At 45.0% G+C, this 18,722-nt stretch overlaps 2 protein-coding genes across 8 annotated transcripts in view; both read right to left on the bottom strand.

Moving 5' to 3' along the window:
- Nucleotides 1-2,166, bottom strand: part of RPRD2 (regulation of nuclear pre-mRNA domain containing 2) — a 49,939-nt gene extending 47,773 nt beyond the window's left edge. For 2 of the 3 annotated variants that reach the window (XM_073323257.2, XM_073323258.2), the window contains exon 1: nt 1,479-2,166. In XM_073323257.2, coding sequence (XP_073179358.1) covers nt 1,479-1,680 — 202 coding nt within the window. In that variant the 5' untranslated portion in view covers nt 1,681-2,166. The remainder of the gene's footprint in view (nt 1-1,478) is intronic. The other variant, XM_073323259.2, reaches the window with a different exon arrangement.
- Nucleotides 2,167-3,389: 1,223 nt separating this feature from the next.
- The window catches only part of PRPF3 (pre-mRNA processing factor 3), a 28,321-nt gene continuing 12,988 nt past the window's right edge, over nt 3,390-18,722 (bottom strand). For all 5 annotated transcript variants that reach the window (XM_073323406.1, XM_073323408.1, XM_073323405.1 and 2 more), the window contains 9 exons: nt 17,410-17,576; nt 16,716-16,798; nt 15,576-15,719; nt 14,593-14,692; nt 13,310-13,423; nt 12,443-12,561; nt 11,639-11,722; nt 9,666-9,727; nt 3,390-6,557 (listed from right to left, as the gene is read on the bottom strand). In XM_073323406.1, coding sequence (XP_073179507.1) covers nt 6,411-6,557; nt 9,666-9,727; nt 11,639-11,722; nt 12,443-12,561; nt 13,310-13,423; nt 14,593-14,692; nt 15,576-15,719; nt 16,716-16,798; nt 17,410-17,576 — 1,020 coding nt within the window. In that variant the 3' untranslated portion in view covers nt 3,390-6,410. The remainder of the gene's footprint in view (nt 6,558-9,665; nt 9,728-11,638; nt 11,723-12,442; nt 12,562-13,309; nt 13,424-14,592; nt 14,693-15,575; nt 15,720-16,715; nt 16,799-17,409; nt 17,577-18,722) is intronic.

Genomic DNA, 18,722 nt, shown 5'->3' with positions numbered 1-18,722 from the left:
AGGACTCCTTAGTTACTGGTTAACATTGTAAGGAACATACACAGCAATGATAATGCCATATGATAAAACTGAGAGATTAGAATGGCTTGCCTAGAAGTTACATGCTCCAAAAATTTCTTCTCTGGATAATTATGCCTCAGAGATCTTTAACTTCAATAAGTTTACTAAAGCAGGAAGAAGACTAGCTATCAATTATTAAATATACGTTTGAAACCTGTGGTACAAGAAGGTAGTTGTTTCCCCTTCATCCTCTCAATACACTCCCTCTCTCCCTACCCCAAACATTCTGTTGCCTCCCACTACAGTTTTTGGACTTTTGTGAAGTTGTGTTAGAACGTCTATTACTGTAAAGGTTATACACTCACATCCACTTCAAACTGAACATTTCCGCTTGTGAATCAAATACCAAACATACAAGAATTCTAAGCAACGCAACAGATTTCCCAGACTTGTCCTGAACTATAAACGAAGATCTCAACCAATTTAGAAATTCACAGTAAATCATGGGTTCCCAAATGATCACTATAAATTCATACGCAAGATCTTTTAAATTCTGAAACAGATCTATTTTAAAGAGGTACAATGTTAGAGGCACCATGCATTTCTATTATTTCTTATTAACACCACAAATCATCAATCAATAAATGAAAGAAATGGCATTTTTCAAGCTAAGAAAACCAACGCATTTTGCAAACATCTCTGATTGTACCAGGTATATACAGACCGATAGTTCTGTTTATAGACTCCAAAGTATTTAAAACACAATAAAGGAACCATCTGGGTAGGAGTGGGGGTGGCTTAAATAACTAGGGGAAGCCACTGAGAACCTGATGCATAGTGAGGGAATATAAACAAGATGCAGATTAATGAGTCTGTAGGGTGGGAATCACAGGGTAAGTGACACAGGAACAAAGATATGTCAATAACTGCGGGGGGGGGGGGAAGGAGGAGAGATTCATATCAGGAGATATGTCTGGATTAACAGGGTTTGGAAAATGGGGAGAAGGGACTAGACATGGAAGGCAAGTGAAAGGAAGAAAGGGATTATTTCCCCAGAGTCCCTCACAGCCCCTAATGCCTCCATCCTAACCTCACTCTCCCAATTCAGAGTTCGAATCTTGACCTCCTGCATAACACAGACCAGAGAACTTCCCCAAAATAATTCTCAGAGCATGCTTTTTAGGAAAACACCCAATCTCGATTTAAAAACGGCTAGCAAGGGAGAATCCATCATGAGCCTGGCGAACCTGTTTCAATGGTTGGATGGGGAGTCATTACATTTGCCTCCCCCCCCCCTCCAATGAAAAATTATGGGGTTGTGGTGCCTACTTTCCTAGATGCCCCGCCCCCCACATCTCCCTCCTGGTGCCCTCTTCGTTCACCCAGGGGCAGATAATGAGGCCGCGGTTCCTTTTTCTCAAGAGCCCCCCCCCCAATCTCCACCTCCCGCCATGGTCCCCCCCCCCCCCCGCACTCACATCTCCTCAGCCACTTCATCCAGTGATACACGATGGTGCTGTGGTGCCTCTTGTTCTCCAGGCACCAGGACGACAGGCCCTGGATGGACTCCATGGTGTTGGTGACCGACTGGAACTTCCTGTCCAGCGATGCCTCCAGGGCCCCCGCCGAGGAGGACGACGACGAGGAGGCCTTGCTGCTGCCTCCGCCGCCGGCCGCCATCTTCCTCCCCTGGTCGCACAAGCAGCAGCGCCGCTACCCTCCGCCGCGGCCGGGAAGCGCGTGCACCGCTCAGCCGCCCTCCCCTCCCCCCTCGCCCGGGGGGGGAGCGTGCCTCCTGTGCGCGCGCCCGGGCAGAGATGGGCTGGGCTGGCCGCCGCACGGGTATGCTATATTTAACCGGGGCCGCTTCCAAAGAAGGATGCATGTAACGATGCACCCCTTTTGCGCCTTTGTGCTAGGGCTTCGCAGTCCGGCTACGGTCGTGCAACGCGGGAATGCGAGCAGGGCACCCGCGCAGCCCCTGCGTGCTGGGGTTTCCCAATCGCCCCAGGGTGCACACCGCAATGAGCCTCTGCCCTGGGCGCTGGGGTCCCTACGCCGCCTCCATGCCGCGACGTTCAGCCCTAGCCTCCAGCCCCCTTCGCCGGCACGCAATCCCCGCGCGCAACCCGCCCGACGCCGCGCGCGCGAGGGTCTCGGCCCCCACCCCGCAACCGCATGCAATGCAACAGCGAGCAAAGCAAACACGCCCCCCCCTCCAGCAAATGGAGCGGCTCTATCCCCGCCCCCTAGAGCGGGCACAACGCCCAGAGGTGAAACCCCCTCACGCTGAACTGGGCCCGGCCTGTCCGGGGCCGGAGGCGCGACAGGCCGCTACACGCCTCCTCTCTGGGGCACCCAGGGGTCGCTCTGCCACAGCCCACCGCCCGGCCTCTCTCACGGGCACGCGCCCCCCCCCAGTCCCGAGACCCACGGGCCGGGCCGGGCCGGGCGCGCACTCGCGCGAAACGGTGGGAGCGTCGCGCGGCCGCCACTGGTCGCGGGAGCGCGCGACTCACGCTCCCTCCCGGGGTACGCGCCGCAACCCCGCCCCCCTCGCTCCCTGCGGGGCTTTTAACGGACCCCTTCCCCTGAAGGGCCCCTCCTGTGCTCGTTGAGCCGCTAACCGGTTAGGCAGCTGCCAGGGGCTGGTTATTCTCCATCCCCAACACAGCTCGGAGCCCGCCCATCGGCCGCCATTTTGTACTAGGTTTCTCAAAGTTAGCCTCAGAACCACAGCCACCTAGTACGCATGCGCCAACCCTCTCGGGACGCTGCCAACTACGCACGCGCCGAGCGCCTCCAGGCGCAAGATGTTCACGACGCACGCGCCACACAGTGGTGGCGCACATGCCAAACTTCTCGTCAGCGTCGCGGAGCATACTGGGCATGCGCAAACGTGACCGCGCAAACACCCCATCCCTCTCAATCGATTGTGCGCAAGCCTGAGGAAATCACGTTCCTGCGCATGCGGGCCGCTCTCTCTAAAACAAGCGCCGGGCGTGCGCCGTGAAGCGAGGCACTCTTTCCTATCACTGCGCATGTGCGAAGTGTAGGGGGCTAGACCTGAGGCGGGAAGGGAGCGCGAATGATTGACCGAGGCCTTCCCCCGCCCCTGGGGAAAGGGTCAACGGTGTCTCCCCCCCCCACCTTGACCATGCTCCCAGCATCCTTTGTGCTCCTCCCCCCCACCTTGCCCATGCTCCCAGCATCCTTTGTGCTCCTCCCCCCCACCCACATGCCTGATGCTGCCAACAGTTGTTACACTTCTTTCCCCGCACCTGCCATTAACCACACGCCTGGCATCCTTTGCATTTCCTTGCACCATGGCCACGGTCCCAGCATCCATGGTGCTTTCCTCCCCTCTTCATGTTTTTTCTCCCAGCAGCCTTTACAGATGGCCACAGGCCCAAGTTGTGGAAGAACGCTTATGCTCTCTGTTTCTCCCCACCACCTTTTTGGCCTGCAAACCTAGCACCCTCCCCTCTTCTGCCCAAGAGAGCAGCATCAAAAACACAACTAGCCCAGCTCATTCAGCACAGGCACCATTTTGCAAAGGCACCCCACATCAATGGTAGAACCTGCAGCAGGTGGTTTGTAGAAGAGAGCAACAGGCTGTTTTACTGAGCAGAGCCTGCCACAGAAGAGATTTAAAAAAAAAAAGGATAAACGTAGAGAAACAAATTACCACTTTTAAAGGAGTAATTACCTAAACTTGTAAAAAAAAGTTTTTTTAAATCAAGCTCTTACAAGAGATAAACCCTCTCAATTGCTTCTTTACAGTACATTTTAAAACAAACCAACAATTAACAGACAATACCAATTTACAACCAAAGTAACAAAGCCTTACCTGAAGGAGAAAAGTATTCTAATACTGTATTGTCCTCAGCCAAAATAAGAAAAACCAAGCAGCACAAATAGTTAATTAAATATTAAGATTTTGTTATTAAATTAAGATGGCTCAAGAAACAATATCTGGTTTTTAAAAAATGTGAATAAGATTGTCTCTTTACAATGAAGAGGCATATTTTAAAGCTCTCTGTAACAAGATGTGGTACTTCACACCAGCTTCTGCAGAAGGCAGGCTGATGGAAGAGAAGTGGTTCCTGAGCTTTAGCTCACAGGGGGGAAGATGATTTTCGGGAAGTTACAGGAAGCTGTCTCTTTACCACCAGCCATCCTAGTTCCCATCATACAATATTTTGCTCCTGTGGTAGACACATCATAAGCTCGTGTCTTGGATCCAGTTCCTCATATAATTGAGCAAAACCAGTTTATTCTGAGACTTGTCAGTACACAATTAAAGAAAATCTAGAATTAGATGTTAATACAATCTTGAGTCTTTCCTACATTCAGGACACAATATACAAAGTCCCTTTCATTGTTTAGAATGAGTTACAGCAGGAAGTAGTGTCAACATCAGAGCATAAATAGTTGAGAGTATAAACCGAAGCACTGTTGTGCCAAAGAGACAAAAATGACTAATCCTACTAGAAACCTGAAGCGCAACTATGCAGGCCATCCTGATTAGCAACAAACTATTATGGCATTTCTACCCCAGCCCCCAGACACTAGGTGAGCTACTTATTCCTCCCTTGAAGTCCTATTTCTGAGAATGTATTCAAAAGTTTGACTCCAGCTACGGAATGAAGCAATAGGACCAGATTAAAACAGAGATCCTGCATTCACAGAAACACTGTGCTTAATTCTCCATTGTCCTGCACTTTGCACAGTCATTCCCAGCACTATGAAATGAGTGTAAAAGGCTACCACACTGATCTGATAGCATTTGACCTCCACTTTGCACTGATGTAGTTGTCTGCACAAGATGAAAGGACAGGATCAGATCTAGTGTTCCAACCTTGACAGATATTCTATATTTCCCGTTATGCATCAACCTGTTAACCTAATTAGGGATGAATGAAAACAAAAATGTGCTTATGGGAACCCTTTCCCACTTCATTAAAAAAAAAAAGACACTGGACAGCTGCTATTTACTTTTCATCTCTGCAGCAGCTGGGATAAGCATCCAACTGAAATAAATGGGATGACACCAAGACATTTCCATGAATTTAAAAGCAGGTTCAAAGCTTGTCATACAGTGAAGGAAGTTACCTGCACGAAATACAAGACAAGCCAGCTCTGGCTGTAGAAGCTCATGCTAATGGTAATTGAAGAAACCCACTCACCAACGTATTTTCCTTCTAAGGACCAATCTAACAGACAGTAACTGCCTCAGTAAGCACAGTACAACGTGCACTACAGCTAAAAGTGTTGAGCATATTTACTGCTGCAATTTACAATGCTGCACAGGATATTACAAGAATTCCACTTTTCCCTAAATATTAAAGTTCAAGCTTCACGATGCTGCCTCTTCATTCTTGTCTGCTCCTCTCTCCAAACATCAGCCCTCAACTGCTGCTACTCACACCAGCTTCACAACAAAACAATCTGACCCTTCCTCCACTTTGCTTCTTATGCATGGAATATTCTCCCTGAACTCATCTGTAGGGCCAGTCCATTTTCCTCATCAAGTACTTCAAGATCCGCCAATTAATGATGGCTAGCTGAGCTGGCATCTTTTGTTTATAATTAGAGAACTGCAAGAGTCTATAAAAACATGTATTTGGTTGTATCCCTCTCCCCATAAGCTCTCTTACTTCTCTTAGATTTTACAGTTGAGAGCAAGGACCATCTTCCCTCCATGTTTGTTGCAGAGTGGGCCCTTGATTTTAAGGCTGTCAAACAATCCTTCCAAATATACCCAGGCTATGGTATAAGACTGATGCAAGAGTCAAGTACAGAAGAACATGGTTTGCAGTGAGTAACAGCAGGCTAATTGAAACTCCCATGTAAAGAAACACATCTTTGACTTTCTTTTAAAAAAGTTTATTATGTAAATATAGGATGTGGGCTAAGTCCCCATCTCCTACTCTGCTTTACAAATTCCAATGCTCCATACTGCATCCTCAGACCATTTGGGGCTGCTCCCAGACTGCCTCCCTGCCCACCAAAGGAGCAAGCTTTGATTGTGTGCACCATATAGTTTGTCCAATGTCAGACTTCATCTATGGAACAGCTGACAAAGCAAGGAGGTGTTTGTACCTCCACTTGAGACAGCCGTATGTGAAAGACTAAAGAGACTACTGAAAACAATTTTCTCTGTCCCTCCCACCTCCTCAAAACTAAATTCTCTGGCGGATACCACTTTCCAGTGGTTTTGCACCACAATTTCCAAGAGTTGGGTTTATCTAGAAAACAGTGTAGCTGTGATTGTTTTTTTAAAAATATTTCTTTAATCATATGCAACGTACTGTGGGGATTTGAGGGGAGGAAGGGAGTTCTGTCCAAGTTTTCAGCCAGGTATTGTTCTCAAATTAACAATGGGAACGCTGGGGGCAGCAGCACCCTCAGTCTGTGGATTCCAACACGGACTCGCTCAGAGCCAGGTCCCAGTAGTGCTCAGCTCCATGTTTTTTAAAATGCTCCCGTGCCATGTTTTCAGTGGGGCACTGCTTAAATTTCATTTCACCAAAGCTGCGATCCTTCGCTGTACCCTGAAATAAGACAGAGAGTAGGAGTTTTCTGATGCGTCTTGCTAACAGGAAAAACAACCAAGCAAATGCAACCACAATTACAAGAGGAATCAAGAATAAACCTCTTTTTCAATTCTAAAGTAATTTCTCAGGTTTCTAAACAAATGTTCAGAGAGGAACTATGATTTGTATAATTAAATTAGTGCTATTTTTATTTGTGCAGAGGTGAAAGGTTGTAGAGAAACATGCTTAAATAATGGCAATTTCCACTGTCATTTAGTAATGTTTTCTTTTAAATGAACTGCCAGGAAAAGACTTTCCTTTGATACAGTCCGCAACAAACTGAAGTGTTTAAGAGCACTTCAGTGGCTTTAATTGAAGTTACATGTTTTATTCCAGTCTGTGTCTATCTTTGTCTGGCATAGCCAGTGTCTTTTATCATGCCATACAGGATAATCTCCAAAGACTGTGGAGATGCCAATATTTTTATATAGCATCTCAAAGGATGTGATCATGAAAACTGAAGGGTGCGGGCCCCAACCTCAAGTCACTTGGAACACAAGGGAGCTATATAGCCACAGTACTTCGGGCCAGGACACCTTTTGAAAGCTGCCAACTTGGTTCCTGTCACTAGTTAGCCATAGAAAGCATTGACTGCTTTCTCCTCCACAAGGGCTGAGTATGCTACCTCCCTCCACCAGAGTAAGAGTCTGAAACCCAGCTCTCCTGCATTGCAAAAAGCAGGCAATAAGTTAGTCCTGGAAGCTTCCTTTGAACAGTGATTAGATATTTGAATGGGATCATGCATCCTCTGCATTTCCCAGCATTATACCCTTCCAAATGCAAAAATACTTCTGTGTGGACTAGACAGAGAGTCACCACACTGTTTTCTCCATCTGAATGAGGTTTAAAAAGATAAACCACGCACATTTCATAAAAACATAAGAATGGCCATACTGGGTCAGACCAAAAGTCCATCCAGCCCAGTATCCTGTCTACCAACAATGGCTAATGCCAGATGCCCCAGAGGAAGTGAACCTAACAGGTACTGATCAAGTGATCTCTCTCCTGCCATCCATCTCCACCCTCTGACAAAGGCTAGGGACACCATTCCTTACTCATCCCGGCTAATAGCCATTAATGGACTTAACCTCCATGAATTTATCCAGTTCTCTTTTAAACCCTGTTATAGTCCTAGCCTTCACAACCTCCTCAGACAAGGAGTTCCACAGGTTGACTGTGCGCTGAGTGAAGAAGAACTTCCTTTTATTTGTTTTTAACCTGCTGCCCATTAATTTCATTTGGTGGCCCCTAGTTCTTGTATTATGGGAACAAGTAAATAACTTCTCCTTATTCACTTTCTCTACACTCTACACTTTCTCTAATCTCTTTCATGATTTTATATACCTCTATCATATCCCTCCTTAGTCTCCTCTTTTCCAAGCTGAAAAGTCCTAACTTCTTTAATCTCTCCTCATATGGGACCTGTTCCAAACCCCTAATCATTTTAGTTGCCCTTTTCTAATGCCAGTATATCTTTTTTGAGATGAGGGGACCACATCTGTACATAGTACTCAAGATGTGGGCATACCATGGATTTATATAAGGGCGATAAGATATTCTTTATCCCTTTTTTAATGATTCCTAACATCCCGTTTGCATTTTTGACTTCCGCTGCACACTGTGTGGACGTCTTCAGGGAACTATCCACGATGACTCCAAGATCTTTTTCCTGATTAGTTGTAGCTAAATTAGCCCCCATCATATTGTATGTATAGTTGGGGTTATTTTTTTTCCAATGTGCATTACTTTACACTTATCCACATTAAATTTCATTTGCCATTTTGTTGCCCAATCACTTAGTTTTGTGAGACCTTTCTGAAGTTCTTCACAGTCTGCTTTGGTCTTGACTATCTTGAGCAGTTTAGTATCATCTGCAAACTTTGCCACCTCACTGTTTACCTGTTTCTCCAGATCATTTATGAATAAGCTGGACAGGATGGTCCTAGGATTGACCCTTGGGGAATACCACTAGTTACCCCTCTCCATTCTGAAAATTTACCATTTACTCCTACCCTTTGTTCCCTGTCTTTTAACCAGTTCTCAATCCATGAAAGGATCTTCCCTCTTATCCCATGACAACTTAATTTATGTAGGAGCCTTTGGCGAGGGACTTTGTCAAAGGCTTTCTGGAAATCGAAGTACACTATGTCCACTGGATCCCCCTTGTCCACATGTTTGTTGACCCCCTCAAAGAACTCTAATAGATTAGTAAAACACGATCTCCCTTTACAGAAACCATGTTGACTTTTGCGCAACAATTTATGTTCTTCTATGTGTCTTACAATTTTATTCTTTACTACAGTTTCAACTAATTTGCCTGGCACTGACATTAGACTTATCAGTCTGTAATTGCCAGCATCACCTCTAGAGCCCTTCTTAAATATTGGCGTTACATTAGCTATCTTCCAGTCATTGGGTACAGTAGCTGATTTAAAGACAGGTTACAAACCATAGTTAATAGTTCCGCAATTTCACATTTGAGTTCTTTCAGAACTCTTGGGTGAATGCCATCTGGTCCTGGTGACTTTTTACTGTTAAGTTTCTCAATTAATTCCAAAACCTCCTCTAGTGATGCTTCAATCTGTGACAATTCCTCAGATTTGTCACCTACAAAAGATAGCTCAGGTTTGGGAATCTCCCTAATATCCTCAGCTGTGAGGACTGAAGCAAAGAATTCATTTAGTTTCTCCGCTATGACTTTATCGTCTTTAAGTGCTCCTTTTGTATCTCGATCATCCATGGGCCCCACTGGTTGTTTAGCAGGCTTTCTGCTTCTGATATACTTAAACATTTTGTTATTACCTTTTGAGTTTTTGGCTAACTGTTCTTCATATTGAAACCCATAGCCAAGCTACTTCAATCAAAACAAAAATCAAGTGCCATCAAGTTGGTAGTGAAATGCTTTATGCATAGCGATTTGCAAACAGAAGTGTGCAGCAAGTAACAAGGCTTTATAGCTTGCACACATGTTTTAATATCAGCAGTAATGAAAAGCCAAGTGACCCAGAAATTAAGCACTAGAGCCTAAGGCCCAAAATGCTCCTTTAAATCAAGATCCTAACTTACCTCCCAAACCAGAGAGCATTTGTTTGTCTTTTTAACAGACTCCTCATCAGATTCATCATCATCTTTAGAAAAAAAAAGCAGATTTTAGACCTACAGCCAATAAGGAATTCCAGGCAGTCACTAAGAAAGCACCAGCATTAAAAATACAAGTCTTCCCCACCCCAAATCTCTAAGCCAGGGTCCCCAACGCAGCGCCAGCAGGCGCAATGGCGCCCACTGGGGCAGTTGTGTGCACCCGCAGGACACCGCGCCACCAAAGTGGCGCCGCCAAGCGCAGCCGCCGGAGAACCGCCCACCAAAATGCCACCGAGAAGCATTACCGTTTCTGGGCAGCATTTCGGCGGCAACGCTTCTTTCCGCTGCCGCTTCTCGGCGGCATTTCGGCAGCAGGGTGTCTGGCGCCCGCCAGTCTTCAGGGACTAGGAATGTGCTATTCCCACAGAAAGGTTGGGGACCACTGCTCTAAGCAGTGGCAGTCCTGACCATGCTTCTATTCTCATTCCACTCAAATAACTTCTCCCACCTAAATCCAAACTACATTTCTGCATTTAGACTAAGACTTTTACATTTCCCTCATTTTGGGCATGCACACAAATGTTTGCTGATTTCCCTTCACCTTTTCTAATTGTGTTTAGGGGGGAGTCCTCCATAGCTATTAATAGTTATGTTATACCTGACTTCATAATCTGACATTTTAAGCACAAAATCGAATTCAAATACCGTGGAAGATCTAACTTACTTGCACAGAAGGTTCAGCAGTGAGTACATCCCTCTATCACATTTTTATTCCCATTTCAGGCTCCATCATGTGCCTAGAGCAGTGATACTCAGATCTCTGGTTCAGGAGCCAAATTAGCAACCAACATTACCTAAGAGAGCCACAGTAGTAGCTGACTAGAGTACTATGTACTCGTATTTAAACAGTATGACAGGGAAATAAGTTTTTATATATATAAATTATTCCCAGAGCAAATATAATAACTAACTTAATTGATAACTTAACTGGTTAATAACACAGTAAAAGCATCCTGATTGGTTAATAATTAAATCACTGTTTTAATATCATGTGCTGCAAAGAGCCGCAGGACACATATTAAAGAGCCACTTGTGGCTCCTGATCTTCAGTCTGAGTATCACTGGCCCAGAGCAACAGTTACAGCCACTGACTGGTCTCTCACATTACACAATTACGAAATATCTATTACAGTAGTACTCCGGGGTCATCCAGTCAGGATCAGCTCCCCATATTGGGCTGAGCACGCATAAAGCACATATGAAGGCACAGGGCTTGCCCTGGAGAATTGACCCATTTAAGAAAACTGTTGGCCGATGGCATTACACAGACACCACATTTATAGCGAAGTTGTTCCCAGCACTATGTGTGTATCAGTATTATCCAGGGTTATGTGATTTGGGCTCTGGGCTCCCACTTCCTGTCTCAGGGATACATACCTGTACTGGGTTCTAGAGGACCACCCAGAGTGCCTCACAGAATTATAACATACACCTCAGAGTGCCTCACAGAATTATGGCATACACCTCCCTGGGAGTACTCACCTCCCCAGTCTGCCAGGACTGGATGTCATTCAGCAGTACACACACTATCCCATACTGGAGTCTGTTTTTTTCAAACCTCGAGTCTTGCAAACGCAAAGCCAGCTCAAGCTTTATTGTGCATTAGAAAACATACAGCTGAATATGAGAGGCAGTCTGGAAAACTGGTGTAAACAATAGCAAGGAGCATAAGCCATCACTGAAGTTCTTGGCTTTTTATCATCTAAATCACAGTCCCAGTATTGGTTTGCTTTAGTAGCATTACAGAGATCTTCAAATGTACAACTCAAACGATCAGATCTATTATGTTCTGCAGAAGGATTTGCATAGTAATGGCTTCTCTTCCAGGTTGCAACAAAATGACCCTATTGCCATTTCCTAGTCACATTTCATACAGATCCATGTGGGTCTATGCTTACCATCTCCCTTTGTGTTTGATGTCTGCTCGTCCCACTTGATTCGATGGAGCATAAGACGTTTGAATTTCTTCTGTGCTTTTGGGCCTGGAGAGAGAGAGAGGATGATAGTAATTTTCACTCAGTTCTTGCTCACCGACAACTTCAATTTAAGAGTCCTAAGAGTCACATTCTGCCTCCAAAAAGCAGTGAAAGCTAATGACACCTGAAACCATGGAGGAAAAACTAAACACTCAAACACACACACAGTTCCAGCTAAAAGCCATGGGTGAAGAGAATACTGTAGATCAATGACAAAGGAGTACAGTCTCTAACTTAAGCACAGGGCTTGGAGACAGGAACTCTCAGTGGCCTTTGGCAAGTCACTTCACCTCTGTGCCATCTGTTTCCCTTGCTGTAAAATGGGGATAGTATCTCACAAAATGTGCTGAGAGAATGTTTGTAAAGCACCATGAAAGTTGGAAGCATTGTAGCACTCACCCAGGGCTGGCAGAGTCTTTCCTGAGAAGCTGCCACTGTCAACGCATTGTGACTTCAAATCTAGCAGATTTAATAATGCTTAAATATATAAGCTACAGTTTAAATATTTAGAGGATTATTTAAAATACTTAAGTAGCTAACATACTTGACTACACAAGGGCTGGTGCGGAGTAAAGCTAAGAAGAATATTAAGTATAGCAGCTTAATATCTTCCTTTACTTCCATAATTCCCAGTAATTGGCAATTTAAATATTTGGGTATCTTGGTTAGAAACAAACTTTTGAACGTCTAATGTTCTAACCAGAAAGTGCACCCCCCGAGCCTTACCTCCTTCTACTACCACCACATTGACGTCTTTGTGTAAAACCACCACTCCTGTTAAGTACAGCTGCCCAGCATTTGCTTCAATTTTGAATTTTTTTGCTGGGTTGCCCAGATTTCTGACTCTGAGGATAGAAAAGCAAAGGTTTATCTATTCGAAAAAGGAACTACAGAACTACGAACAATGGACAACAGAGAAAGAGGGTTCCTTCACTCTCCTCCAATTCCATCCAGTACTTACTCTCACTTCAATCTCTCCAGTACTGTCGGGGTATAAGAAAAACCCTATGTTCAACAGGGTTTTATTCAGTGTGGAGCAGGGACTGTATCTACCTTTTTACAGCTCCTAACACAATACATTATTACATATATTACATTATAATAGAAGCTTTCATCTGACTTTTGAATGGTGTTTTATCAGATGTCAGGACTCCTGGGTCCTATTGCCAGCTTTGCTTGTGACACTGGACATTCAATATCCCAGTGTCTCAGGTTCAGTGTCATTAGGTTTAAAATTCATAAAGTGCTTTGTGATCCTTGGATGGAAAGCGCTACAGAAGCACTGAAGTATTAAAGAGACTTTCTACATTCACTCATCCTGCATGAGCATTCAGGGTGAAGAATGGAGTTATCTTTCCATTTATTTACTTTTGAGAAAGTGTTTCTCTCTCTACCATAAAATAATTTGAACAGCCTTCAGTGTTTCTAATGGAGTTCAGGGAGCCAGAGGACAATAGCCTTGCATTAAAGGAACACTCCATATTAGCACACATTTATAGACAGGTGTTTGTCATCTGTATTTATAAAAAGTCACATGGGAAAAACATCTATTGAGTCAAAGCACCTCTAAGGTCTGTGGGAGAAGGCACTCACCTGTACACAGATATATGCACTCCCTGTGAAATATCTTCTTTAAGTTTTTTAACCTTCTTTGCTTTTCTCTGTTCCGCTGTTAGTTTTCGTGCAGCATTTGCCTCTTCATGAGCTCTGGGTGGGAGGAAAGAGACAACAGGTAAGCAGAAATGCAGCTTGTTGGAGGTCTGTTCAGAAAACTGGAAGGGGAGTGAGCCTTGTAGACCCAAAGTTAGGAACACTGAACCAGACTCTGCCCAGACCCGGCTGGCTTAGAAGCACGTGAGTGGGTCCAACCCGCTAGATCACAAGAGACTGGTTTCCATCCAGAGGGAAACTGGACCAGGTTGTAACAAGTATGAACAGTGGTACTGCAAGCTTCCTGCAACATCACCCTCCAATTTGCCTTCAATGCCTCTAGTGATGAGGGATCAATCCATTTAGACCTTAGCCTCTGCTGAAAGAGAGCAATTAATGCCAGCTGTAATGGTGGAAATTTGTGGTGTGAACTGGATCAGCACCCACCAACTAATTTTAAATAGGTCACTAAAGCATCATCAGATGGTACAAACTTTCCGTCAGTACTGCTAGAGGATGCACCTGATCTAGTGGTGATGATGCATAAAGCCCTGTATCATTACCACTGCCTGAAAAAATCCAGCCATCTGGTTATTTGTAGTTTGAGACTACACATATGAACTTTTAATTCAGGTACTTTGCTTTAGATTAATTTCTTGAAGAGCCTACTCAGTTCATCTTTATTACAGTGAAACCTTTGCATTTCCCAGATGACTTCCCTTGAGGATGAATGTGTACACACACCACCTAACACTACTGTGGTAATGCTGCTGTCTGGAACAGTCAACTGCTTAGTATTAAACCTGAAAGTGCTCAGTGTAAGTGACTGAATGTAGTGAGCTCAGGAGGACCATGTCTCAAAGTCATTACTACACAAGCAGTTGTTGGAGGGTCTGTGAAGCGAGTCGGTCTCAGTCCAGTTCCCAGCAGATAGCTGTAAAGCCACCACTGCAATTGGGCCTCTTGTTGACAGCTTCAGGACAAGGGTCCAAGAACGGATGGGTCATGAACACTCAACTCTTCTAGCTCTCAGAGGAGAGCCTTTCAAGACAAAGCTGAAATAGGTTGTAGGGTCATCATCTGAGTAAAATTTGTAATTCTTTCTTCCTTTGCTGCATCTGTTCTGTGCTTCAGTAGAGGACTTTAGTCTCTAGGGCTGTCAGCACACCACCACCACCAAATCTACTTTAAAATAAAGCTCTCTTGTTTTAGGACATGCAACCTACTTCTGTCTCTTTGCCATCTGTGCTCTAACGTGAGCTTCCACTTTTGTCGGGTCCTGAACAGCTTCTGTCCCCAGTACTCGCATCAGGTTAGAAATTCTTACTGCAAGGGAAATAGAGAGAGGAACATTGTAAAGGGACCTATCAAGTACCAACTTGTCGTAATTTGTGTCAAAACTCAAAAGGCATCTGTTACTTCCTATAAGTATAGGAGTGGAGATGCAGCAAGAGCTTAAAAATGAGAAGATCTTCAGCATAGATGTTTTACTTTAAATAAAACCGAGTGCAAAGATTGTAAGAGTGAAACAACATTGGGGAAACCATCTGAAAGAAAGGTACAAGTTAATTTCTAGGTGAGACCAGATCTCCTCTCTAAGGCTTGCTTCAAAAGGCTCCCCAACATTATTTAAAAACAGCCTTCCGTAGCATCTTTTGTCAGGCTCAGAACGCTTTACAGAATTACTAGCTATGAACAGACATCACTTGCCTCTGAAATGGAGGTATTTCCAGGTGCAGTGTGGCAACTGCCTGACAAGACACAGCAACAATGCATGAAATTTAGTAAAGGTGGTTCCTCCGTATGAACATTCCATGTAGTGTGTTCATTCATTGTGCCTCATTCTGCCTCTGTGCAACCCTAATGAAGTCAGTAGGGCTGGATGGGGTGTAAGTCACCCCAGAATGCTGCCCTATGCACATGGGGCTTGAAGCAGGAATTACTGAGTGAAATTCTATGGCCTGTGTTATGCCGGTCACACCAGATGATCATAACAGCCCTTTTTGGACTTAATTCTATTAATATAGATGCACGAATGTAAATTCATGAACAGAGTAGATCTATACGATTTCTCACACACAGCTCCTTTGTCTGCTGCAATTTACCAAAACAGTGGTTTTACCTAGCCAATGTGTCACCATTTGGAGGCAGTGCCTGTTTTAATGCAGCATTTTACGTACAGCCTGTTCTCCACAAGGTAGTCACCCACCTTTTGGTTCAGGAGGCGGCATTAGGCCCAGCCTGACTTTCTCCTGCAGTTCCTTCTGTGCTTCTCTCCGCGTCTGGCGTCGTAACTTCTTCTGCTCTTTTTTAGTCAGATAAACGCCCAGAGTCACTGGTGTGTCACTGTCCACTAGGAAGGCAAATCAAAGAACAGTCACTTTACATTTACCAGTTCCCCAAGGGCAGGACCAAATACTGTTTACAATCATTACTGGGGAAAGGGAAGGGAAATAGCTGCAGTCTAGGAGTTATAACCAATTCCTGACGCTTAAGGCTAAGGCAGCCAAACACCACCATTTTTGTCCTCCAGTCTGCTTGTAACCTACAAAACCCCTCTTTCTGAGCATGTACATATGCCTCTCAGCTATCCCATATTAGATCATGGTTTCTCTCTGCTACTATCTGTGATCCTTGAGTTACTCCAGATTGTTTATATCAATGCTGAACCAGAAAACAGAGGTTACAATGCTGTTTATGTTAAACAGATTAACCACTAATCCTCTAAACCTTTCTTTACTATCCTACGTCCCTTGTCTAGGTCTGCGTTACCATGTGGATCACAGGAGGAATTTGGGGTACATCGACACTGCAACTAAACACCTGTGACTGGTCGGCATCAGATGAGTTGGGCTCACGGGGCTCGGGCTGTTTAATTGTGGCACACACGTTTAGGCGTGGGCCCAGCCTACACCCCAAACGTCTATACAGCAATTAGACAGCCCTGCAGCCCAAGCCTGACTCAGCTGACAAAAGTGTTTAGTTGCTGTGTAGACACCCATAATGTCCAAGTAGCAGTAGCCATCCCCTCTAATACCTGGGAATCTACCAGTTTCCAATGTCTAGTTGGTTACTATGCTTTTCAATGTGATCTCCTCCACTCTTTTTTAGACTCACCTTCCTAGTCTTAGCTGTCTTGCTACCCTAGCAGAGCTCTACATTCTATCTTAGCATGATTTCTTTCATGAGGAGAAATGAAGTCAGTGGTATTACAAACGGGGAGGGTCTTAGTCTGGTTCAGAGCTCATGCTGCCAGTGGTTTGGAGCACTTGACGGGTCTTGCTACAAAACCACCTATGTTAATCAAGACTACAAAGAGGCCTTGAACTAGACTGCTACATGATAGTACCTGGTGGGCTTAGCTGTGCTGGGTGTTCCACAAGGTTTGTGATCCCAAAGTAGTCGTCTCTTTTAGAGTAGACTCCAGCTGTACTAAAGAGGAGAGAATTTGTGTATCACTATCAAGTCATCTTAGGGCTTGGTTCCCGCACTTTCTTCTATGTTCCACAAGCCACAGCATTTGGCGAACAAAGCAATTTCTTCCCCCCGCCCCCCAACCTCCACAGTGCTAACTATTAAACTTACGCAAGTTGCTGACAGGTACTCTAAAGCCAAGTACTCCTTTTCTTTTTGCGAATACAGACTAACACGGCTGTTACTCTGAAATCTAACAAACTGCTGTATCAATTGCACACAGGAATTGTTTCCTCAGTCACTGGAATAAACCAGCTCTGGAATGGAATACAGCAGCTGTTTGGCACCACACCGCACACTGGAGCAGGGAGCGAACACAAAATACAACTGAACCTCCCACAGGGTATTCAGGGGGGCAGAATGCAGTTCCCCAAGCGGATGCACTTGCTTCTGTAAAAGATGCAGCAAAGGCTTAGGGCCTGATTTTCAGAAGCGCTGGGCACTTCAGCTACCAGCAGTTCCTAACAAATTTCAATGGAACCAGGGGTTGGGTCAGCAATTCTCAAAAGCCAGGCCATTAGTTTCTTCTCTACAATAAAATTATCAAAGCCAAGCAGGTAATAGCTTACAGGTCAAAGCCATTAGGGATGATATACGAATCCCACCACTCTATCTCAGGGATCTCCCCTTCTTTCAGCTCCTTCTTGGGAGTAATAAGAGCTAGTTTGGTAGAGGTGTGGATCCCAGTCTTTCTGGCAGCTTGAGAGATCTCGGCCTGCAACTTTTCTAGTTGAGCCTGAGGACAAGAGGAGAGAGATGGGACAAGCAGGTCACTTACATGGGCACATGCAGAAACAGTGCAGCCTTTAAAAAGCAAAGCACACGGGGTATATTATTTTACAAGCTGATCAGAGCACGTCACAGAGGAAGCAGAGAATGGAGCCTGGGACTAGTGGGTGGTTTTGTAGAGGTTTGTGGGTGTTACACCTGCCCCATGCAAGGATTACTACACAACCCTAACGAACGATTGTTCTCCTAGTTGATACTTTAAAACTGGGCTGGGAAACGTACTGGGAAATGTCTTAGCAATAATACTACCTAGCTCTTATATAGCACTTTTCATCTGTAGATCTCAAAGGGCTTCACTATTTCTTTGGGGAATCTCCTCCATGGTGTAACAGACCTCAGTATCAGAAAGGGTCTTCCCAATATCCAGCCTAAATCAGCTCTTCATTCCAAGAGTCCTCGTTATACCTCACAACTGCAGTAAATAGTTACTGCTACATAAACCTATGTCAGGGATCAGCAACCTTTGGCATGCGGCCTGCCAGGGTAAGCTCCCTGGAGGGCCGGGCTGGTTTGTTTACCTGCCGTGTCCGCAGGTTCGGCCGATCGTGGCTCCCACTGGCTGCGGTTCACCGTTCCAGGCCAATGGGGCTGCAGGAAGTGGCGCAGGCTTCCCGCAGCCCCCATTGACCTGTGGCGGCGAGCCGTAATCGCCTGAACCTGCGGTTGCGGCAGGTAAACAAACCGGCCCGGCCGGCCTTGGGGCTTACCCTGGCGGGCCATGTGCCAAAGGTTGCCGATCCCTGATCTATATTTTTGCGCATGGTTAAAATTTAGGCAAGTTCTCTCCCTTTAAGTTCTTCCAGCCCCCAAATCATTTGCTTCTATTGAAAGTAGGTCAGAAAGTGTATTTTTCCCATAGAAAATTTCAGCTTTTCATAAAAGTGTTGTCAACAAAAAGACAAAAATGTATGCAGAAAGACACTTTCCACAAAAACTGAAAACCAATTTTCCATTGAAAAACAGTTTTGATGGAAAATTTTCAACCATCTGTAGTGGAATTCTTTCTTGTCTTGAAGCCTCCATCGTTCTCGAATGGGACACAAGAGTTCAGTTCCCATGCCACTCTCTGCTTCTAGTGCTGTTCATTAAGACC

This window comes from Lepidochelys kempii, chromosome 24, assembly GCF_965140285.1.
Source record: "Lepidochelys kempii isolate rLepKem1 chromosome 24, rLepKem1.hap1, whole genome shotgun sequence".
NCBI classification, from domain to species: domain Eukaryota; kingdom Metazoa; phylum Chordata; order Testudines; family Cheloniidae; genus Lepidochelys; species Lepidochelys kempii.
This window is presented reverse-complemented; position numbering and strand designations above follow the sequence as displayed.